This window comes from Paralichthys olivaceus, chromosome 1 (assembly GCF_024713975.1).
Source record: "Paralichthys olivaceus isolate ysfri-2021 chromosome 1, ASM2471397v2, whole genome shotgun sequence".
In the NCBI taxonomy this organism is placed as follows: domain Eukaryota; kingdom Metazoa; phylum Chordata; class Actinopteri; order Pleuronectiformes; family Paralichthyidae; genus Paralichthys; species Paralichthys olivaceus.
The window spans coordinates 14,981,005-15,006,414 of NC_091093.1; the positions used below are offsets into that span (position 1 = coordinate 14,981,005).

At 39.7% G+C, this 25,410-nt stretch overlaps 1 protein-coding gene across 2 annotated transcripts in view; it reads left to right on the forward strand.

Moving 5' to 3' along the window:
• The window catches only part of LOC109636748 (CUB and sushi domain-containing protein 1-like), a 380,253-nt gene that overhangs the window by 340,667 nt on the left and 14,176 nt on the right, over positions 1-25,410 (forward strand). For both annotated transcript variants that reach the window (XM_069528917.1, XM_069528922.1), the window contains exons 58-71: positions 1,347-1,535; positions 2,953-3,129; positions 5,796-5,981; positions 9,952-10,128; positions 10,597-10,782; positions 14,738-14,911; positions 15,022-15,088; positions 15,514-15,620; positions 16,867-16,940; positions 17,815-17,926; positions 18,089-18,268; positions 18,700-18,762; positions 19,713-19,874; positions 21,583-21,695. In XM_069528917.1, coding sequence (XP_069385018.1) covers positions 1,347-1,535; positions 2,953-3,129; positions 5,796-5,981; positions 9,952-10,128; positions 10,597-10,782; positions 14,738-14,911; positions 15,022-15,088; positions 15,514-15,620; positions 16,867-16,940; positions 17,815-17,926; positions 18,089-18,268; positions 18,700-18,762; positions 19,713-19,874; positions 21,583-21,695 — 1,967 coding nt within the window. The remainder of the gene's footprint in view (positions 1-1,346; positions 1,536-2,952; positions 3,130-5,795; positions 5,982-9,951; positions 10,129-10,596; positions 10,783-14,737; positions 14,912-15,021; positions 15,089-15,513; positions 15,621-16,866; positions 16,941-17,814; positions 17,927-18,088; positions 18,269-18,699; positions 18,763-19,712; positions 19,875-21,582; positions 21,696-25,410) is intronic.

Below are 25,410 nucleotides of genomic sequence, written 5' to 3' on the forward strand. Positions count from 1 at the left end.
TTCAATTGTTTTTACTTTCAAATCATTACATTAAGATATTTCTAGTCATGTTGCCACCTCAACACACAGCTGAGGAAAACCTAACCTAATGGGAGGAAGGTTTTAAAAACCATAGATCCAAGTAAACCAGGGATCTTAGCTGGTCGGTACGTATTCAGTATTATTTCGACCTGATTTTCTTCAAGCTGCAGTATGTCAACTGGAATGTTTTGTCCAAATCTGCTTCCAGCAAACTGTAAAATTGAGAACTGAATAACTGTAGCATAAACACGGTCTCCATTGAACTGTATTCAGCCACAGTCAGTCTGGTTTACGTGTGTGTGTCTCTCAATAGACTGAACATTTTAAATGTGCAGACACTCCCACATACACAACACACAGCTGGGTACATGTGCAGAGACGCGTTCTTCTCCTCTGCTAACCATGCGTGGTCGTTACACTACAAGTCCCAGACCTCTGCTCGTGTAACAGTTATGATATACTAAAACACAAACACAGAGTCCTTCAGCACAGTCGTGAGAGCAGATCGATACAACGTAGTTGCTCACATGGGTTTTCCATTGAAGGGATTCATCCTTGCTTGCTTGCTTTCTCCATCTCCCTGACTTTTTCTGTCTTATCCCTCTCTCCCTCCCCGCAGCAGCTGTCAGTTATGAGACTGAAACTTTCTTTGTTCCCATAGGGTGCCAGACATGCACACACACACAGCCAACACCAGCACACAAACACACACATATGCCCATGTCCCCCACGGACTTAAATTTGAGTGAATGTCAGTCTCCCCTGTGACATGTGGAAAATCAAACTCTTTTTGGACTGGCATGCACCCAGAGAGCAGAGCAGAGCAGAGTTGAGGGGACAAGAGGAGAAAGTAGACAACAAAGAAGAACTCTGGAGAACAAAGCAGGGTGTGACAAAAGAGCAGTATAGAGGAGAGTAGGACAGTGCAACAAGGACAATCTGGATTTGCAACACTGTGATTCAGGGTTTAAGACCCTGACAGTATATAACACCATCCTGTTCTCTGGTGGTTCTTCTTTAAAGTCTCCTCATGCAGACAATCTGTCCATTTGCCTATGTGCTATATAGTGCAATACATTTACTGTTCTCTTTAGTGTATACATAAAGTCTGCCAACAATCCCACAATGCATCAGATTCCTTAGACTTTATGGATGAAATAATGAAACAGTAAAGCTGTCAATGGTGACACAAAATGATAATAAATGTCCCAAATTTCACTGTACAGCTCATTGATCTCTCTTCTCTTGTCAATACTGCAGAATACACCGCCCATGATAATGTATATACTGGAGACTTAGACAGTTTTTCGTACTCTCGTTTGCAGTGGTTAACTGTTCGGACCCCGGTCACGTGGAGAATGGTGTGCGCCAGTCTGGCCTACGCTACCCAGAAGTCTTCAGTTATGGCGTAAGTGTGGCGATCCACTGTAAACGAGGCTTCTACCTGTTGGGCTCGGCGCTCCTCACGTGTCTGCATGATGGACGATGGGACCGACCAATCCCGCGCTGCCAAGGTATGGATGGACCAATGCAGGGAGTTTTGAAAATGATTTGATTTGAAAGAAACAATTAAAAAACAGGTTTAAGAGAAATAAGGAAGATAAATAGGTAGAGGCTAAAAGACTATTCAAAACAAATACTAAATTGTTTGTCTTATTTTGAATAGGTCACAACTATTTGGAATGTCTGCTAAGGTTTGTCATTGCGAACACAATTAGTCATAGGCAGGTAGATTTCCATTTAGGTTTATTTATGGGCAGCGTGACAGAAAAGAGTGAAATGGCGTCAAGAGCAACTGGAAGGAAGGTGAGGAGGGAATGACAAACTGAGAGAAGCAGGTTCAAGGCAGAAAATGGGAGAGAGGTAATCCTAAAAGGAAGGCAAGAGTAGAAAAGAAAGAGACTCAAAGGTTTGAGCATGTCCGTGAATGTGTCTGTGTACGTGCCTGAGTGGATGTGTGCACAGAAAAAAGGTGAGATATGTCTTTTGGGGCTATAGGCGTTGTCAGGGGGCTACCACGGCTGATAGAAACATAGAGATTAAACCAGAGAGAGCAATAGACAGAAGGAATCAGATTCAGAGATGGAGAGGTGAACGCGACTGCTGAACAAGGACACAGTAACAGAGAGCAGGCGATGAGGAATCAGACAGAGAGGAAGAGAGGGGCAGACACTGGTGAGACACCGGTGTCTGTGTGTCGAGCATTACATTCGAGAAACAAGGTCTTATCGGAAAATTGGGCGGAGTGGGGTGGTGAATATGGGGCAAGGAGAGGATGAAGTAATACAATTTGGGGGTAAGGGGGAGAGAAAATGGAGAGCAGTTTCATATCTGCGTCCTCCAGAAACCTGTGCTGTGTAAAACATCAATTTCTCCAAAATTGAAGAATTCTTTTTTTTTCAAAGATTGGACTTCGCGGAGCGATTTCTGCTTTTTGATAGGGGAGAGAGAGGCTCTTTTATGTTTTATAACTAAAAGGAATTTAATTTGAGATGACTTATTGGTTCTCTCTCATTCAATTCAGTTAAACTCGATAAAAATAAGCTTAACTGGCATACTGCCGTACAGCGTCAACAAAGCATTAAAGCTTCTGTTTAAACATGTGTATGCAGGTTATATTAAAAGAGCTTTTACCTAATGATTCAGGTGCACACCACATAACCACAAATTCCTCAGTTTGTATTCCAGCTGGGGACCTTTGTTGACCTTTGTCTCTCTTCTATCATTTGCTGTCTATCACACTTAAGGAATATTTATCTCCATCTGTAAAATTGGACGATAACTCTCACTAACTCACACTTCCTGTTGCTATCTCCTGCACTGACCCAGCTGCACCACCTAATGTAATAGTATCTGGAATCTATAGTTGGACACAAACCCCCACTCATTAACACCCTCTCTCTCTATTTAAATCCATCTCCGTGTCCATAGCGATTTCCTGTGGAGACCCCGGTGTACCCCCTAATGCAGTGGTATCTGGAACTCACAGTTGGACGTATAGTTCAGTGCTGCACTACTCCTGTCTGCCTGAAGGGGTGCTGGTGGGCAACGCTACTCGCCACTGTCAGGAAGACGGCACGTGGAGTGGAGCGCCACCGTACTGCACAGGTAATGGCTCACTGGTTCATGAAGCAGCATGTCTGGTGGTCTTTAGCTTCATACATGCTCTTCAGTGCTTTTTTATCTGATGTAGATGTTAACAACAAATAAATCATACTCATATGTACTTTATATCTCAAACCACTCCCACAGAAACTATTTTAGAGAAGCTAACTGAGGCCACACAAATAAAAATACATATAAAAACTAGAACTGGCACACAGAACGGCTTATACTTTTGCCAAAGCCCAACAGTCCCCTTAAATTCAATCAAGCTGAAGCAAAATTGCACACACTCATCACTTCTCTGGGAAAATTATGATATTTAGCAAAAAAATCTACAGCGTTCATGGATGGGAACCATTTAAACTCATGGATAAAGTAGAATGTCACTCAGCGGAGTGTATACATGAAACTCCTGGATGACCTGTATCGCCCCCTGATCTGGAATCGCACCAAACTTTGATGGGTTCGTCCTTGACCCATACACATCCTCCCACCATGTTTCATGGTAATCTAGCCTCTAGTGTTTGTGTAATCTTGTTTACAAACATCAGCCTTGGTGGAGGTCAATTTTAATATTCAAAATTATAACTTCAGTAAAATTGAAAAAAAAAACATTGCTCAACATAAAAACTATGAGGATAGAGTGAACTGAAGACTGTAATCTGTGTTTTTAATGAGAAAGGGATAACATTGGTTCAGCTGTCAAAGGAAAGTTTCATCCCATCTGGAATGACAAGTTTATTCATTTCAGAACAAAGATGTATTCTGTGTGTTCTTGGGCCATCATAATATACTGTATAATGTCACCTGTAGCCTGTACTGAGCTGAATGACATGAAATTGCATGGAACTATAATTTACCCTTTTTGCTCTCAACCTGGTGCCTTTAGAATTTAGATTGCAGAATTTCATTTTTCATAATGCTAGACTTGCATTTCTTTGAAAGTGTTTTCACTTTGTAGGTCAGTGGATTTAATGTACAATCAGTAGATAACAGCAGTCCTTTACTGGGAACTAAGCCACTGCATTAATGTATCCACATATGGGCCTTTGTATTGGGACTAGACACACATCACATACCAGAAGACACTGTTTTGTAATTTAATGATTCCAAAAGTTAGTTTACTTGTTTAGTAGGTGACTGTAAGCAAGTGGGTTATATATTTATAATTTGATATACTAGAATTACTGACGTTCTAGCATACTAATAACTGTTGTAGCAACCCAATGACTGTATAGCCCACAGACTGTATATAAAGATGGACCCCACCTTCTCCCACTATCCAGAAATGAAATCAAAATATCTTGGATATGAACACCTCCATCTTGTGCTTTTGGAACCAGAGTCTGAGCAGTAATTCTCCGGGGACGGAACAATGGTCACCAGGTTCCCTCAAAACACCAGTTGCGAGTCAGTTTCAGCTCTTAGTTCACCTCATTGTTATAGTGTGAGATGAACTACCTCAAATGACAGAAACTAAAAACTTATTTGACATGTATTTTCTCTTTTAAGTTTGACCACTTCCCATCTACTAACATGGAGGGGGCTTGGTTTATGACCTATATTGCAGTCAAGATGCTTTGTCTTTACTTTTTTGGGAGCTGTCATGCCGTCATCTTTATATACAGTCTATGTTACAGCATTTTACGTCCTTACTCCACAAAAAATATTTTCTGTCCCACTTACAAAAGACATTAAAAAAAAAAATTCAACTTCCTTCCTTTCAACAAATGGCTGGTAATTAGCTTGCTACTTGCTGGATCAGTGTATTAAATGTGTGTAACACTATTAGAGCAATTGAATTTTTTAGGGTACAGACAAATGGACATGATTGTATGTTACTAGTCCAACCTGAGTCAATACTGTGAATAGCCCAGATTGAGCTGCATGTATAAGAACCAGAGAGTTGGAAGAATCCTGGTTTACTTCTCAGTTTGTAAGTGCTGCGCTACAGTAGGCTTACACATATCCCACAACACCACAACCGATCATTTCCAAACTCAGCATCAACTGTCTCTACAGCTGAAATGCAATTAGCTTACTCTGCTGGCCTCAAAACAGAACACTCAGCGGGGCAGAATCCATCCTGCAGCTGAAGACCTCATTGAGATGCAAGACACTGTACCCTGTTAAACTCACAAATCCCCACCGATGGAATTTAAGCTGCTCAAATTGTGACACGCTCAGTGCGTTTAATGCTAGAACAAGTACAGTTTTACAAAGTTTGTGTGCATGTATGTCTGTGTGTCACTGTATAGGAAAAACTGAGTAGGCAAAATATTTGTGCGTTCACTGTTACAGAGGTTACCAGACGATGACATGAAAAGCATCACAAATGCTTTGTTGTGTATGTTGTTGACCTGGAGCTTGAATGCAGGAGTATATTTTTAGCATGCTGCCCTCAGTGAGAGGCCACCTTCTGACCCTTTGTTTTACCATATAGCTAAATAAAATCACTACAACCTATTAGGATGATAACAGACACCATTTGAATGCAGTTGTTTTTTTACATTAACTATATTGAGTGTATTTAGCTTTGCAGTGCATGTGTGTTTGTATGTGTCTATCCCAGGAGTTCATGACTGCGTGGGTTGCCTCAGTGGTGTGCATGTGTGCGGCTGTAGTTGTGTATCCTGTACATAAACATTATGCCTCTTTTATCACTGTAGGTGTGAGTCCAGGAATCTGTGGAGACCCAGGGGTCCCTCCCCACGGTGCCCGCCTGGGAGGGGAAGAATTTAAAACCAAGAGCTTGCTGCGTTTCAGCTGTGAGGCAGGATACAGTCTGACTGGCTCAGCTGAGAGGACCTGCCTGCACAATGGCACCTGGAGTGGCACGCAGCCTGTCTGTCAAGGTGAGGAAGTGTGGCAACAATGTTTCATATTAAAATATCAATTTTAATATGAAAAAACACTCATTAGAAACCTTTACTGACACTCACTCTTCAAACAGCCACACCAGCCTTTTCTTTATTTTTTATAGAGACTAGTGAAGTGCCCGTTCTCCCTGTTTGGAACCAGCTGTTAACTTGGCCTGTCTTAATGCTCATTAGTGAGTCGTCCTCAAACAGTTCTACAATATAATGTCACTTTTGTATTGGGGGTCTGTGTGTGTGTGTGTGTGCTGGACATTGTGTGCAGAGCTTTATAAAAACAGCCTCTGGTGCAGAGTGAAGCTTGAAGATTTTGTGTTCATCCTATCTGGTTTATCTGCAAAGGAGATTTTGTGGTAAATATTTTGTAAAAAAAAACTGTTGTTTGGTTTTTATATAAGTTTGAATGATTAAATAAAATGATGTTTTTATTTCACATATTAGATATCAGCATTTTCAGACGTTTGTTAAGCAAGCGACACAATCTTTAGGCCCCAGTTCACACCTTTTTCAAATTAAAGCTCTGTAATTCAGCTTGATAGAAAGCATGACAGCAACAAAACAAACATTGTGCACATTGCTAAAGAGGAAGTGATTCTATGAATGTGGCTGCTGTGACGAGATCAGCACTCCAGACACCGTGGATGTCTGTGTCAGATATGGTGAAATAAACCTAATCAGATTTCCCAAAATGATGTGGCAGGACAGATATTATTGGCCGCAGGCTGCCAGTTGCAAACTGCTGCTGTAGTTTATCCGAGGATGTAGAAGAAGACATGTCTGACTATCATTTTTATTTATATTAAAGGTACCACGCATCCAGATCGTTCCACATACAGTCATTTTCAGTTCCATCATAGCACTTGATTATTTATTATTTAATATCAAAGCAGTGACTTTCTCTTGGAGTTAAAATAGATATCAATAGGCTGTTATTCACTGTATTGTATTTATATGCACCATTTATTTAAAAGGCTGTTGCCTCCCCTATACAAGGGACATGCATGTGACAATAGCATAAACTGAATTGTCTGTTTAGAAAACATTAGCGTTTTGATAGCAAGCTACCTCTGTCTCCTCTGAGATTTACCTTTGGGTCCCAACCCAGATTCTATAGAACACTGTTGTAAAAGTAAACATAGCTGTAAAAGGAAGAGGTGCAGACTTTGTATAAACAGACAGTGTATTTGTGGCATATAGACTTAATTATTCACTCTTTTATGTGAAAATAAATCAGCTCAGGCTCCAAAGTTGAACAGCTTAATCTTTTCTTTGGAGAATACAGTAGCATCAAGCTACTTGGCATGCTAGTGACAGTAAGCAAATAATCCATTCCTAAATATAGCTTAAAGCACATTACACACATCGCACCCTGTACATTGTACATTACAAATATTGAGTAAGTGAAGCTTACACATTCCATATACATTAATAGGGATGAATATAATTCATAACATGAAAAGTTATATGTATGGTGAATTGCCTTGTATGTAAAATTTTATTCTAAACAACAATATGATTTGACAGTCTTTAGCTTGATCGCTGTGGCAAACAAATGCAGCACAACATCAAATAAAAAAAATATTGTAGCTGTACTTTACATGGAGATTTGATATGTAGACTGACCTCTAACTGAAGTGTTATTCAAAGAATTCAGTGTGTGTTTGTGTGTGTGTGTGTAGTTGTGCAGTCTGAAGTACTGAAGTGTGTCACTCCTGACAGACTGAGCTGGATCTTCCACAGCACAGTGGCAATAAAGTGGCTCCTATACAACAGCAGTTTTCAGAGACACGTTTTAAACCCATGAGGGTTTAGGGGAAATTAAAGTGGGTCCCCAAATCCTAAGCCGCTGCCTGTGCGCTGCCTGCTCCCTATCGCCAGCTATGTAAGGTGGGCTGAATAAAACACTGCTGACATCAACTCCATTGTTCTTTGATGCACAATCTAGCTTCAGTTAGATGGATAGACTGTTCTTGCAGTAAGTTTAGTGGATAGTGGGAGGAAGAGTGAGTCATGCAGTTTCCATGTACTCTGCTGTAATATTGTGTGGACGTGACCCAAAACATCACTAGTATACTAAATATAGAGCACTGCAAAGATCAAATGCCAAACTGACTTAAATGAGAAAAATACGCAGTGGATAATCATGCTAATAAATATATTTGGCTGATAAATTGCAGCTTCTGTTTGGCATATTTCATACCAGCATACCATATAATTTGTTCAACAATTTTATATTTAAAATCTAATTCCAATCTTAAAGACGTTGTTACTTGTTGTTATTTGTTTTTTAAATCCTCTGGATTGTTATTAGAAATCCATAATGTACTTTTTTTTTTGCCATACCAGCTATCAATATTTTCAGACTTTATCTTGATTTGGAATAAAACTCTTTACAGAGGCAACTCTCTCCCAAATCTGCAAGACACCCAACTCTAAAGCGAGATGCAGTTGAACAAACGTTGTGGACAGTGTGTGGTTGAGACAGTCTCAACAGTTAAGCAGTGACTTTTACTTTTATTTTGAGTCATGGTTTCCTGACATGCACTGAATCAATAACATCAAAACCCACTCTATTAGTCTTAGACACCCGAGCATGTGCACATAAAACACACACATACACAAACAGAACACACACACACTGTGTTTGTGTTGGTGCGCCAGTGTCTGTTTGTGTCACGCTAATTATTTATGTTGGTCTTCAGTTGTTTTTCATTAAGCTAATAGTGGTTTAAAGCTGATTCAGAAAGGATGAGGCATCTATCACCGGGACACAAACACAAAGAAATCCATAAACAACAAAATACAACTACATAGTCAAACACAAACTGATGCTCACACCATCTATATACTACACACACACACACACACACACACACACACACACAAAGCTTTGCGTGATGTGCTCCACCTACTCATCCCGTCTTGGACAGAGCTTTTAAAGGCTATAACTAATGAATCCCATCAATAGGTGTTTGATTGTTAAAGGCCATCAGCTGTCATGATCTTATTAGTGAGATGTGCTGTGGTTAGTTGTCAATTCTTGTTGGTTCTGTTAATGTGCTGCGTCAGCAAACTTCCAGACTGATGAATCATTGCTTCAGACCACAGCCACAGTCTGTGCCCTTCCTCATCCTTGCGTCCTCTCTGTCAGTTTTGTCTTACAATCTACCAGAGCAGCAGGGGCTTGAAACCAAAGAAATCCTAGGATGGATAAAGATCGAAGACTTAGACTGGTTAAGAAAAATGTTTCGCTGTGAGAACCATGCATCGTGTGGGCTTTAGTGCAAAGCCTGCTGAGGCAGCTGTGAGACCTCAGTGTGTCCTAAAGGATGTTGCAATATCCTGCATGCAGCTGTTCTCAAATTATAAATGTGTGTTCTCGGAGCTCTCATTGCTGAGACTTTGTTTTCCCGAAGATGGCTTCAGAAGGACATTGTCCACAGGCACTGACTGATAATTAGCTTCACAACCCTGCTGCATGACCAACGCTTCATCTTACATATATTTGTTTTTTTCATTCCAAAGCTGTTGGGAGTCACACCACGATGATCTTATGCAAAACACTGTCACATATCTACTCACATCATCGTGTCTTGTTTTTTAATAAGAGGCAGAACCTTGTCCTTGGAGCATTTTAAGCCTTGGTGCTTGGCTCAGTGGCACTTAAAGCGGTTGCTGCAGATGTATTACCAGCCTCCTGCCAGCTCCTTGCAGAATACTGTACATCTGCCATTCAGTCGGGGCTGGGAATCAGTCCAACAACCTTTAGTTATTAATCAGCCTCACTACCTCAGGGATATATTTTATGTGATTTCCAGCTGACTCTAGTGATAATCTCATTATTGCAGCCCACAGCTGATCAGCCTTGAGTGACAGCAAGACATTATTGTTCACACTGATATCATCAGTATCATTAATCACCGCTGTTTAATATTTCCTCGATCCTCAGCTGTATCCTGTGGTAACCCTGGCACGCCAGCACACGGCAGGATTGTCTTCAGCGACGGCATCACCTTTGGCAGCTCAGTGGCTTATGCATGCTGGGAAGGCTTCAAAACATCAGGTCTGACCACCAGACACTGCACAACAAATGGGACGTGGACAGGACAACCACCAGACTGCACTGGTAGGATTGAATAATATTGCTATATTACTGTTTTATTATCAGGTCAAACTAGCACTGCGCAATTGCAAATAATGTCAGTGTTGGTGCAACTACAGGTTTTTTTTAAGACAAGGACACAATATTAGCATTAATTCTGCATGGACTACAGCAGTGTGCTACTGTGCAGATACAGAACTTTACAAGGTTGTTGTGTTGTGGTTTAACTGAGTCAGACAGGGGTCTGGGGGTAAAACATAAAAAGACCGTGGGAGTTAGACGAAGTGAAGTGGTGATGTGCTTCAGGGGAAGTTAAGGAAGGCTTCTTTTAGAAAGTTGAGTAGGAGGGCAAGGTAAAGGGGCAAGCAGAGTCCAAAAATGTTACTGCCCTGATGCATTACTACACCACTGCAGGCTTCATCTGACAGATATATACTGCACATACTCTATTCATGATGTGCCCTATAAAATGTCTCCCTCACCTCCTTTTAGTGATCAGTTGCGGAGACCCTGGGCCAGTGGCCAATGGGATCTATCTCGGAAGAGAGTTTACCTTCAACCACACTGTGACCTACCGCTGTAACCCTGGACACCTGATGGAACCGCCTGGATCTGGACGCAGTGTTCTACGCTGCACCAAAGATGGAACCTGGAACCAAACCAAACCCAGCTGCAAAGGTGACAAGAACGACAACTCATAATAACTGCTCCCAAAGTAAAACAAGACGAGGACAGCAACTTTTGTACAAAAATATAATCGGCATCTAGGGATCTGCAGGATAGTGTGTCGGAATATGGCAGCTTGCAGGTAAATCATTTTCAACCAAGGCTAGAGTTTTTGAAGCCAAGACCAGAGTTTATTTAAAAAATATGAATAAATAAAACATTAGTACCTTAAAAACTAACAATTAGCATAAATATCATCAATCAACAAAATAAGGAGTCATGGAAATGTAAAAACTACATCCTATAAAACTTAAAATGTACTGAAATATAGAATAATTTAAGAGTGTGGTGTAGGAAAGCATGTATAATGAGCATTTCATTAAGTTGTGAGAATTCAGATTGGCACCCCCGTACCAATCTATGATTAATCTTTATGTATAAATGTATCCTTAGTGACTAAACCTGAATAGCAAGTAGATATACCAACATTAGGTTACATTCTACACTGCAGTTGAACACTATTTAGAACATTAGCTTGAAGTGAAAAACAAATCAAGTCTAAAATAATCTATAAACAATGTGAGTATTTTTACAGATCTTTATAAATCAAGTACAACAGTATTTCAGTGCAAGCTGGCAGACTGAAATAACAGATTGGGACTTTAACAGTATGTTAAAAAGAGGCCAAAGAAAGATTAACATTGCTCTTAACAATAGCAGACAGTTAAATTGGGGTTTATTTGTTGAAGCCTCTCAGTTTTTTACAAACAAAGGGGAAAATAAAAAAGAATCTATTAAAATAAAATGGGACAGCGTTTTACAGCAGCCCATATGTAGAGTTCGGACTATGATACTCAACAACAGTAAAAGGGAATGTTTCCTGAGATCCTCCCTGCCGCTTCTTCCCACAAACAGAAAATCTCCTGCTGGCTGCTGCAGTTGCAGAGGCTTTGAACTGAGATAAGAAAAAAACTGAGAAAGCAGGCGGAGAGGCTACTGAGAGGGAACTAGAGAGAGATGCAGACGGAGGGGAAAACTGAGGAGTAAAAGAAACTGTAGGTCAAAGAAAATGAGACTGGGCCGGGAAATAGAAATGTGAAAATTAGAGGGGACAAAAAAAAAAGTGAAAGAGAGGCAGAGATACAGGTGAGAAAATTCCTCCATCGTTTATGTTTCTCTCTTTCCCTTATGGTCTTTTCCTCTCTGCCCTCCTTCGCTTCTCTCGTTCCTCATCTCTTTTGGTTCTGCTGTTTTGTTTATCTCCCCCATTTTCATCCCCTTTAATTTCAACCACTTCAAACAATCCACAAGTCGTCATTTGATCCTGTTGTGGAACAACAACTTCTTCACACACACACACACACACACACACAGAAGCATATTCAATGAGGAGTTAACATTAACTCCACAACACAAGACACAGATTACTGCAGAGATTAAGAAAATGGGAGGTGAAGAGAAAGTGTGTAAATGTAAAGAGGGAAAAGAGAGAATGTGATGAGCTAAATACAGAAACAACAAAGAAGTAAGAGAGAGGAAACGAGTGATGGGAGAAACAAAGAGAGGCAAATCAATACCTGTCCCTAAACCTGTAAACACACAGTGAGGAAAGGGATTAAGCCCATAAAATGTGTTGACTGGCTGAATTGCACCAAGAGAGAGATATGCCTAAAAGATGGAGGGAGGGGGAGGCAGCAATGGTGTGAAAGGGAGACTGAGAGAGGAAAGGTTGAGATATAAAAGAGGACTGGAGCTGGGACAGAAGGATGGGGAAAAAGGTATAGGGAGGAAGTAAGAGAAGAAGGTCTGGAGGGAGAGAGAAGTGGAAGCAGAGGAAGGAGGCAGGGGACTGGAGTGTAGGAAAGAGCAGAGGGTGGAGACGTGAGAGGAAAGAACAAAGGGCAGGGGAAAGGGAAAAGAGTCAATGATCGCTGTGACAGAAGAGAAGAGGAGCAGTGGTAGAAAGCAGATGCGAGTTACTCCTGCAGACTAATATGAAGCCAAACCGGTGTATTAACAACAAAGCAAAGACACAAATAGAAAGAAAAGTTCAGAAACCTTCAATTACACACACAGGTGTTCAGAGGGGCATCAGAGACCTGCAGGTCTGAAATATGAAACTTCTGAAGTCAATAAAAAAAAAAAGAAAACATTTGATTCTATTTTAAGACAGCTGGAGTTTAATGCCTGACTACAAAGCAGTTTTTATAAAGGAGAAAACACTCATTCAATTACTAATTTTAATCCCCATCAGCTGCTGGCTAACCACCAGCTATTATTCCTGGAGTCACACAACAAATATGATGAATGGCACAATTTAAGAAACTGGGATTTGGCATTGACTTGTGAGTAGGTGTGTGGATTTCTGGCTTCTTCATGTATGAATCAGAATTAGTCAAGTTATTAGTTTGCCACATGCACACACGGTTGCCTGGAAACTGCACGTTTATAAAAAAGGTTGTTTTTTTTATAGTTGAAAAAAATATTTTTAGGAACTGCACTTTCTGCAAAAGATGAACCACAGTGCAACAGAGGCAGTGAGGACAGAGGAAACCAAAATAAGAGAAATGATTAGCAGACTAAATCAAGTATTAGAGGGATTTTTACTGCACTCTGCACATACATTTATCATTTTTGACCCTGTTAATTTCAGCATGTGTTTTATTGCTGCTTCAACTGTACATACAGCATGTATTGTTTGTGTGTGTGTGTGTGTGTGTGTATGTGTGCGTGTGCACTGCATATCATCATAGCAGAGTGAATGGTGCATGAAACCATCTGTCTCGTGGTAAGATGAGAATTACACTGACTTTATTAGATGTTTGAAACCATGCAGATGGTTATCATTATCTTAGGGACTTGGGCACACACACTCAAGCATGCACAGATGTTCATGCACATACAACATGTATGGACACACAAGTGCACACAGACGAATGTACAAAATGTTGTTTTGTAAAATATTAAAAACATGCTGTTGATTTTTTATATATAACAGATGTACTTTTAAAGCTATCTAATCAATTTGAACATTGGTTATGTTTACTAGCATCTATAAAAGCTTAAGGTTTGTGTGCGATCGTTAGCGGTACATAAACAGCAAGCCCACTAATTGAGTGTCGGTATAAGTGTGTATTTGTTCTTTAAATCCCATTGGAGAACAGCATTTCATAACAAGACAGCTGATGGAAAAGTTATCATGTGGATAATATTGTCAGCATCTAATTTAGCCAGCTGAAGGGAAACACCATCACAGATTAGTCCCAACAACCAGAGTGGAAGCAGAAATGGCACCACACGCAACACTCAACTCCAAATGTCCTTTCAGAAACTCTCCGTCCATATGGTGACCGAGCTTGGTCTTTTGGTTTAGCAACTTGAATGTGGTGACCTCAGTCATGTGTTGTTTTAAGACAGTTAATGTCCATATGGTGATCACAGCTGTCTGCTGCTTTTGCTGTTCTTTGTTTTCCCTCGATGTCACACCTCCATCTGTAGCCATCTTGTCATATAACCTGCATTGACCTTGAATATGGAAGAATCTGATTATAATGCTATTCTTATTCAAGTCATTCTGATTCTGGCTTTTCATAAGAAACTTATTGTTTCATTCGTTGATTCACATCTTCGTCATCTTGGGTCAGCACATCCTCTGAAGACATATGACTGCTTTTCTGCTTAAACTGCTTTTCACTGTAAATGTTTACAGTGTTACTTTATAATGTTACGATGGTCATTCAAACACATGGTGCAGCCAATAGCATTTAGCATAGCAATAGCATACTATATATGAAAAGATATCCAAAGCAAGACAGAAAACATGAACAGTCTTAAGAGTTTTAGAAAGTTGGATTAAGGAAAACAAACCTGGCACCACGCACACACACACACAAACACACACACATGTTTTTGTCGTCTCTTGAACTATGTTAATAGTAATCACATTACATTTATATGTGTGTTCCAGTGATCCAGTGTGGACCACCTCCTCAAATGCATCATGGGAAAGTGGAGGGGACGGACCACTCCTGGGGATCAAGTGTGAGCTACAGTTGTTTCCATGGCTACCAACTGTCCACTCCCGCTGTGTTAACCTGTGAAGGGAATGGGACATGGACAGGAGACAAACCACAGTGTCTGCGTAAGTTAGCTGTAAAATTCTGTCTAATTTAAACTGAGGCACATCACTGCTGTCGTAATTCTAACAGTAACCAAGCGAGAGTGTTGACCGTCTTTGATGTGTCTTTCAAGCTGTCCTGTGTGGAGACCCTGGCTCTCCCGGAGGAGGATTCAGAGAAGGAAACCTCTTCTCATACCGGTAATATATTAATAACTGACAGTCACTTGACAGCTACTGGCCACACCTTCATTACGGTGCTAATGATAACTATTTGCTAAATTCTTTCTATAATTAAAATACATTGTATGCGTCATCTGAAACATGTTTAATGGAGAGGAGGAGGTATGTCTGATCCAGCAAGGTCACCAGACTTTGCCTCCTTCAGTTTTTAAAAGGGGATTAGACACTTTTTGGCTTCTGTGTCTATATGTCAGTTTGAAATACTGCAAGGACAAAAGAGATTTTTGTCCGCGACCCAAAAAAAGGGCTCAGATTAGGATGTTCAGACATTTATCACACTCTACACTGTCCTATTACAGAGGTTTTGAATAAATCAAACTGTCTCTGAAATAATTTGTTCATCACTTGTATGTGTGTGATTGAATCTTTGTTTTCCTCCACAGGTCAGATGTCAGGTTCTACTGCCATGCCCCGTACATGCTGGTAGGCTCTGCCTCCAGAGCCTGTCAGGCTGATGGGATATGGAGTGGCCAACAACCGGCCTGTATAGGTAATTAAAATAATGTGAACCCTCAACTACATCGAGAGAGAACGTGCTTTTGAAAGTGAAGCGGTTTTACTGCCATGATGGTGTGGCCCCAAAATGTACACATGAATGCAAGGGAGGAACTAACCAAAGGATTAGAATGTCTCTATATATCAAACCACTAGATATATTAAGCACTCATAACATACTGAGCACGACAAAGTTATTAATAAAAAATTTTACAACCTCCATTAAGACAGGCTCATATTTTCCTGTGTGGAGCGCAGAAGCTTTAATGTAGACATAATCCACGTAATAACTCGACCTAAATATGTCAGTTCCAAAATATGTCAGCTAAACACTGCTAGTAACATGCCATATACATTTCTTGTGGGTTTATCATGTTCATTATTTCTGGGGCTTTTAGTTGTCATGGTGACTTTAAGTTTGAGATGTTTTATTGTTATCAAAGCTCTTCACATTCTTTTTCAAACTTCTATATATTTAGGAATCAACATCACCAGCATTAAGAGGATGCTCATGTAAATCTTTGAAATGTCACCTATTATTTTGTTTCCATAATGGATCTGATATTTTATGTATTGCAAAAGAAAACATCCCATCAACAAGCCATGAATACAATGATTAGAAAACAGATTATAGGTAAACCAATTGTAGATTTTACCCATATGCATATGCTGGCATTAGTATTCCTGTGCAGATGGAGCTGGAGATGTTATCTAATCAGTCACTGACACGTGTAGATTTGATATCAGCATTTTAATTCTAAAAGACGTTATCTCGGAAATCAGGCCTTTCATGTATGAAGCAAAACTGAGGTTTTTATGGTAACACTTGAGAAAACACGAAGTTGAGAACTCACAAGGTAAAAGATGACTGTGTAATAGCTGAAGAATAAGGCAGCCTTGTGGCCACACAATAGCCATTTATGTCAAGTTCCTCTGCTAAAAATAACTCAACTATGTCAAACAATACAAGACTGTACTGTACTGACAATATGCTCTGACCAGCACTGCAGTGCAGTACTTCTAACTTTTCTGTGTAAGTTGTTGCTGGGTGATGCAACTGGCCAGACTCAGACCCAAGTACACAAAATATGATTTGTCACACTACTGAGGCTCTGAATATTTTTCCATGACTGAATACTAGCTGCACTACACAAATGGAAGTCGAATTATTTAATTAACAATTAATTGTTTGTGTGTGTGTGTGTGTGTGTGTGTGTGTGTGTGTGTGTGTGTGTGTGTAGACCCAGCCTTCAACAGCTGTCGTGACCCAGGAACTCCAGCCTACGGTATCCCGGTCATGGCCCAGGGCTTTCAGGTGAGAAACACATGGGTTTACTGTAAAACTACTGCATCATCCTTAAAAGTACAAAATATTTAAATCTAGCTCATTACAACTAACTCACTTAGTTAGTCAAAAAAGACCTTTGTGACAATAGCCTACAAAATACCTGACTTATTTAGTTTGTGGAAACCTGTTTCTGAACTATTTCTTTAAGACATTATATTTCATTGGTAATTATTTTAGAAATGTCTTGTCATTGCCCTTCAAAATATCAAATAATTAATAACTTACTAATTTAGTTCATTGATTTAGAGATGAATACATTGATTATATGATCATTATATGAAATGCTTCATCCCTATTTCTGTAACCATTGTTGTCCTCCATAAGCGTGTGCCAAGCAAAGTACAAAAGGAGATGATGAATTGATGTTAGCAGGATGACTAAATGCATAAATATTAATATCCATGTGAGTTACAATAGGCCTAAGGTTTCAAAATTCAATCAAACATCAACATGAAGGTCAAAAGTAAAGGCCAGGTGAGACGTGAAGCTCAGATTGTTAAGGTTAGACTTTACGAGTGACAGGCAGTATTTTCCTTTGTCTTAGGGACTGGGCTATGTGTAGCACAAATAAAAACCTGTTGATTGAACATACTGGCCATCAAATCCTTAATGGGATTTGAGCAGGCATAATTGGACTTCATCCACATGTCATGTTTCCACTGACATCGCTACAAAGAGAGGAAGGGGTTACGAGCATGTTTAGAAAAACAGTCACAGCATGTGTGTTATTTATTCTGACAATAATCGTTCCTTTATTCAGCTGCGCCATTTTGTTGTGTGTGGCAGGTCTTAAGGCTATGTTGTTAACAATGAATAAAGACATTTTTGTGTGTGAATGTAGGTTGGCAGTAAGATTTCATTCAAGTGCCGCAAAAACTACCACATCCTTGGTTCCACCACAAGAACGTGCCTAGAAAATCTAACGTGGAGTGGAACTCAACCAGAGTGCATAGGTAAGAAAACACTATGTCTAGTTTCACTGTGTACAACCAATATTTGCCCAATATATAGTATTATATTATATTATATACCACTTAAATTTTTACTTTGAATTTATTTGACTTTATGCTAAAACATTATCAGTGTTGAATTACTTTACTTTCTCTTCCCATAAGCCCATTCCTGCAGACAGCCAGAGACTCCCACTAATGTAGATGTTCGCTCAATGGACCTGCCTACTTTGGGGTATACTCTGATCTACACCTGTCAAGATGGTTTCTATCTGGCCGGGGGATCAGAGCACAGAACCTGCAAAAGTGATGGGAGATGGTCGGGCAAGCCCCCGCTCTGTAAAGGTATTCAGCTCCTTTGTCAAAGGTTCCGACCCTAACTGTAAAACGATCTGATGTTGAGCTTCCAATCTAAACTGGATGTGATAATCCCATATGGTTTAAGATTATAGAGATTATCTCTCTGATATGATTGCTATACTTTCATGAATCAGCCTCAGGCACACCATGGAATCTGAGATGGTGTTGTTTTTTTATTCTCATGGTAGAAAGCTGATGGCTGTGAATACTGTGATGTATGACAACGCAACAATAAGTTTTATAGGAGGAGACTTTCTATCTTGTTTTAGAAATTGACAAATACTTTTCTAGGCCTTGTCTCAGTCCTGTCACATGATGAATCAGTCATCTATTCCAACCCCTGTATCTGTACCAAATATCATCAATACAGCCTTAGCTGTCAAGTGAGTTTAACCAAATGTTGTTCTGCATTTCAGTTGGAGTCAAAGTCAATCCCATAGGCAGAGGAGAGTCAGATGTCCAAAAGAACAAGATTCGTGGTATGTAGAATAAACAGTTACAACATACACACACATACACTAACACTGTAAAGGTAATACTAAATAATAAAGAAACAAGAATGTACACCATTACTAAAACTCAGAATAGGTGTGTGGAAAAACCAACATGCTTTTACCAACAAAGAGTCCCACAGGAAAACTTTCTCTGCTCAGGTTCTTATCTTTGTGAAATCCCAGTTTGTTATGGTAATGTACTGGAGGCTAATCGTATTATGGATGACAGTGAAAGCCATGCTCAAGCTATTTGACCAATCTGAATATTTAAACTATGTTTGTACAAGAATTACTTTAAAGTGTTAAATTGTTTTTTTAAATTTAATAACATTAAAATGGTAATTTGTCAAAATGAGATTTACTCCTTTGAATTAAACATATTTTCTTGCATTTACCTTATTTATCTAAGATAATCAGAGTTCTAGATTCTACTGAGTGAACACAATTATTCAGTTGAGTCAGACTAACTTGTTTTACTCAAACTGCTAAAACGCAGAAAGAAGAAATTAATTTCAGGCTGGTTTGTGTCGATTACGTGAGTCTTCTCTCCAGACAAGTAGTTTTGTTTCAGATCTTACTATCTTACTGTCAATTCTCCTGTGAACAGAGCACAGGTAGGCCCTCATTCACTTTAATAAATCAGTAAAAACGCTCCGTGTGCAATACCATTTAATACCTTGTAAGTTTGAAGTAGGATCTAATAATCAATATGCATTTAGAGGGAGCCAGTAGAGAGAGGAACACACACTAGAGAAAAAGAAAAATGTTGTGCTGTTTTCTGCAGTAGTTAGCTGCTGAGTGTTGTGACACAGGGGCATAATCTTAATCCAGACCCTTGTATGACTATCATCCCAGTTTTGACATGAAGCTGGGAAAAGTTTCCTGACATCAGTTATTTGCTGCAGTTGATTTTATTTTCCCCTCCTCACTTCCAGTTCCAGTGGACGTGTTCTCACCCAACTCTGAGTGGAGCGGTTTCTACGAGTATCTTGGGAAGAGACAGGCCACCACTCTGACAGTTACTGGCTTCAACACTACCAGTGGCAGAGTTAATGTCACGTTACTGGAGACCAGCGGAGTGTCAATCAGACTGTCAGGTAAAAACAAGGAAAACACCAATTATTGTTCGGAGTCAGTCTAATTCATTTTACTCTGAATAACTGTAACATGCCTATTATCCTGTTGTGTAAATTATACTTTACATTTTTCAGTGACCCAGATCAAGATGAGGTGTAGAAAATACTTTATTTAATATGTTACTAAAATAATAAATAGAATAAAAACTGTAAGAAAGTGTTGTAACACCATCTTTGTTTTCAGTGAGTTAAAAAGAGCAATCACATCCAAGCGGGTTAAGCTTGACAGACTTTAAATGATATGTAAATAAAAGTGTGAAGCACTGCTGTAGGTGTCAATACACAGGTTAATAAGGATCCTGCTTTCATTCATACTCATCAGAATGCCATCACTGATAGGAAATTTGCACAATTCCCCATATTGAACATATTGAAACATACAAGCTTTCATAGATGTTTACAGTCTGTAAGGCAGTAAAATGGGTTTTGCAAGAGCTGTAGATTATAAAGAGAAAGGAAACAGGTCATTAATATCTTTAAAACATGCAGGTGCAGTGGTGGGATTTATTAAATTATTAGAGTAATGTAACTTTCCTTTGCAGCACCCCAATGCTCATCCTGTCTTGACTATTGCTTATGGAAATGACTGGCAGGTTATAGCAGGGACAAATAAAAAAAGACTATGACTCTTTCACTGACACTCATGTATGTTTGACATTTCACAATGACACTTCTCATCAGCTTGAGCCTGGGGTTACAGGTAGGAGACGAGGGTTGACTGACGTCTGAATTAATTTAATTTTAAATCTGTGATATTTATTTTTACATGGACTTGTCATATAGAACAGCAAGGGTTCTATGTTAGTTAACCAAGTAGTGACGTGTAGCTGAAGGGCAAATCCCTTTTTCCCTAGTAGTGTCAGGTGGTTGTTGAAGGAAATAGAGTATAATTCAAAATGTCAAGGTATCTCTGTTTTTCTCTGTCTGTCTGTCTGTTTTTTTGTTTGTCAGTCTCATATGTTACTTTAACGTCAGTGTTTTTTTTTCTTTTTCCTGCCATCACAATGTAGAAGTTAAAGAGATAGTTCACCCAAAAATGAAAATTCACTCATTATCTATTCACCACTATGCCTATGGAGGGGTGGGGGAAGTGTTTGAGTCCACAAAACACTTTTTGAGTTTCAGGGGTAAACATCATTGGAGCCAAATCCAATACAATTGAAGTAAATGGTGACCAATTCTTCAAGTGTAAATTAAACAACAGAAAAAAACATAAACTGCTTCCATACTGCTCCTGTGGTGTCAAACAAGTGTCCGTAAGCCCAGACATTCAAATTCGTCTTGAAAAAAGGTCATCTACACCATTTATTTTACCTAAATGTCGTCTGTGATCCACGCTGGAGGGCAGCTCCAGAGGAGGAGGACAGAGGACATTTAGGCTAAGAACATGGTGTAAATGACTTTGTTTCAAGTCGAATTTGAATGTCTGGAGGCGTTTTAGAGAAGAAAAGAGTTGGTCACCATTTCATTTTATTGTATTGGATTTAACTGCAACTGTGTTTACGCTTGAAACTCAAAAAGAGTTTTGTGGAATCAAACATTTCACCCACCCCTCCATCGACATAGTGGTGAGTAGACAATGACTGAACTTTCCTTTTTCGGTGAACTATCCCTTTAATATGTTGTCCCTGATACTGTACCAGGCACTGACCTTTCTGTTTCTATCTAGGCACCTATAAGTCAGAGGAAAACCAGCTGCTGTTGAAAGTCTACCAGGTGAAGGGGCCCACAGAGCATTACTACAGCAAGTTTAAAAATGACAACTGGGCGATGGATGGATACGTAAGACAAACCTCCTCTTATTTTTTACATCAATCAAGTGAACAGAGGTTTTACTCATCTCATCATTAATCAGTATTAATGTGTATATTTCTGGGAAACAGATAAATGATCATAATGAATTACCCTTCCCTCCTCTGTATTAATGATGTAATACTGTCTCTAGCACATTTCTCAACCTGCGTCCACTAGACACTGCTTGGGCTCCAGAGAGGTGTGTTGACATTCCAGAGAAATCTTCAGTGACATTATTCAAAACAGATTTACAAACACAATGAAATCTAATTAGCATCATTTCAGAAAGGATTAATGTGGCCTACCAAAAAGCATTAGTTTCCATCACCTTAAAGGTGGAGTAAGCAGTTATCTAGAAAAACTGTTTATATTCGAACTCAACAAAACAAGTTCTGAAGCCCTGCCTCCCGAATTCATGCATGTGCACTGCCATGACAGCCACACACCCGTGGAACCAAGAGTCACATGGTTTGGGACGTGGAGGTGGACACTCTCGCATACATAAAACATAACAAACCTTATGATGATGTAAGATTGCATTAAACAAAAGAAACAAACAAAACAAACCCGCTATCCAGAAAATTAAAGAGTTAGAACCAGCCCAAGTTAGTTGATCACTATATCAGCCTTCATGCAATGTGCGTGGTAAAAAGGGAAAATTCGGGAGGCACGTATTTAAACAAAAAAATCCAACATTTTGTGTGTACACAGTTCACCTGCCACAAACAACACGAGCACAGCCAGGACATCAGGGTTAAAGTGTCTGCAACGATCTGGATTCATGATCCGACACCATCGATTAATAACTGAATTAATGTGATCGTCAGTTTGTGCTTGAAGAGCAAAAGAGACGAGCACACACACACACACACGTTTATACTTCTATCTTAGTGAGGACTCTTATTGACATTATACATTCCCTAGCCCCTTACCTTAACCATCCATACTAAATGCCTAACCCTTATCCTAACCCTGACCTAAACCTAATTCTAAACCTAAACCTAAAACCAAGTCTTAACCTTAAAACAGCCCATGGAAAAAGTGAGGAATGGTCAAAATGTCCTCACTTTCCCAAAGATGTCCTCACTCCGTAGGGTCTATGCTTAAAATGCTTCTGACAAACAGGAACACACACACACAGAGAGAGACACACAGGAGAGAAGTTCTTCCCGCAGATGATCACACAACATGGTGTTCACGTTTAACTTCCTTGTTGCAGAAGAAGTGACGCCCCGCTGATCCAGGAACATTAATATCACTTCAACAGGTCATTCTAACGATCAGGGGGAAAAAAAATGTTGGTGACTTTTAACAATGTTGCATCAGGTCAGTTTTCACATCTGCTTTGTGATAATATTGACTCTTACTCAGTGAAATCCTGCTCCTCCTCCTCAAAAGACTCTCTCACCCTGAGCCTTGGCTAGCAGCTCAGCAGGACCCGTCAAACTCTGTGTCTGAATCTTTAAAGTCTTTTTCATTGCTGGTCTCTTCGAAGTAAGTGCTGTACACTGCTTCAATTCCCTGGCTTATTGTTTGAAGCATAACTTCAAAAACTTGGTTAAGATGGCCAAAAAATATCATCAGGATGTGAGTTTCAGTGAGTCATGATGGATTTCAGAGGTTCTGCATCTTAAAAACAATGGTATCATAAAAAAACCTGCATACTCATTAGTATTTACACACAATTGTTGCACTGTGTTTTAAAGGAAATTACATGGACGGCATCCAGTCTCAATGGAATAAATTATAAATGTGTTCAAACAGTCAAATTATAATATTGTTTCTGTGTGGAGAAAGAAAGACAAAGAAAAAACATAGATAGAAAGTTCGTTTCCTGTGATGTTCCATGGAACAGATAGTAGACTTTTCAACTTGTTCGAGGTGATATTTGAAGATGGGACTTCTATACATCATTTCTACCACTAGGGAAGAGATTGAAAAAATTCTGATACTGTTTGACTTGTCCACGGAGAGGACCAGAGCAGGAGGCATGGAGGAACCAAGTGGGCAGACTGTAAAGGATGGAAGCAGGAAGCGATGTATAGAAGAGCAATGATGGAGGAAAGAAGGAATGAGACGCAGACGGCCAATCTTTCATGTTGCCAGTGACAGAAAGAGTGAAGGAGGAGAAGAGTCGGCCGATAATGCCCTGTCTGTGTGGCTCCCGAAAAACAATCTTTTCACTGTTAGAAGATGAAATTTCAATTGTCGATTTGTGGTTAAAACATCGCTGCTTCAATCTCGAGAACAAGATATGGTGGAAGGGGGAGAAGACAGAGGAGATGCCAAAGTGCAGGTGGAGGGGGGGTGCTGTTGATGAGGGGAGAGAACAATGTGAAACCTGCTGCTCAAAGGTGCACAGCACAATCAAAATGGTTTTCCCTTCAACTGCGGACTCTCAAAGATATAATATGCAACAATTCTTCATTGAAATGTCTAAAAACAAATAAACCTATGATATATGTTTTGTTTACTTCAATTATCCAAAATGTTTCCAACAATGTTCAATTATTCAAGGTCACAGAAGTTGAATTTTGGATGACTCTTTGACCGCTTTATCCATGGCTTTGTCTCTGCACTTCAGTGACAAACAATGTATGAGGAAGGAAAAACAAACTGCGAGCCAGTTAGTCAGTTTTTCCCATAATGGGTCACGATTATTCATTGTTGTTTGCTGCGTAACATGAATAGGTAAAGTACATTACCTCATGCGTAAACATGATCTGTGCCCGAGTCACCTCAGGTAGACTTTTATCGGCAATTGAGATGAAAACAACTCCCATCATCCAATGCTGCTTCACAAAATCATCATGTATTATACGTTTAAACCAGAACACAGAAGCAGAGTCAGAGGAACATTTTCAAAGATTTACTGTAAAACTTAAAACTAATACTGAATGTAATGACAGAATGAATGATCACAGAGTCCAACAAGCTGGTGAGCAGCTCTCCAGAATCCAGGTCCAAAGTTCACAGAAGTTATTCAGTGTCAAAGGCTGGCAGGAGTCCAAGGCAGAGGAACGGTAATGAGAGCTGGCTGAGCGTGGCAGGAGCAGGAGTCAGGTAGATGATCCTCAGCATGGACAAAAACACAGAGATTAATATTCAGGCACGGGGCAGGTAGATGGGCAGGTAACAGAAGTTTAAAAAAAAAGGTTTTCAGAAAAGTAGGAGAAGCCAAGCGAACGACGATCAGAGTCTTGATATACAGCAGAAGGTTTTGGCATAGATCAGGAGATGAGACACGTGCAGGGATGAATCGGTGGGCAAGAAGGAATCCACACGCCACAGACTGAGAGGACCTAACCAAGGACAGGCCTGCAGCAGCAACAGGAAAACAAGAATTCCATAATCCTACCAGTAAAATCCTAAAAGTAATAATTGTCCAAATGAATACATTTAGTGTGACATTTTGTTAAGTGTAAATAAAACCAAGCAACACATTGCTTTACAGAAAAACAACATTTGCTGGCTAAGAAGTGAACTTACTTCTTGCTAAGAACTTAGTTCCTTTAAATCTTAAGGATGACAACATTAAGCTGATTACTGTTCGCTTCATGTTGTCATCCATCTGTAGTCATCTCTACAGGAAGGTAATTACACATTCACCTGTCGGTTCTTAAAATGTTTTCACCCTCTAACCACACCTGTCTCATATTTCCTCTTTTTGATCCGTAAGCCACTTTTTGACACTTTGATTAAA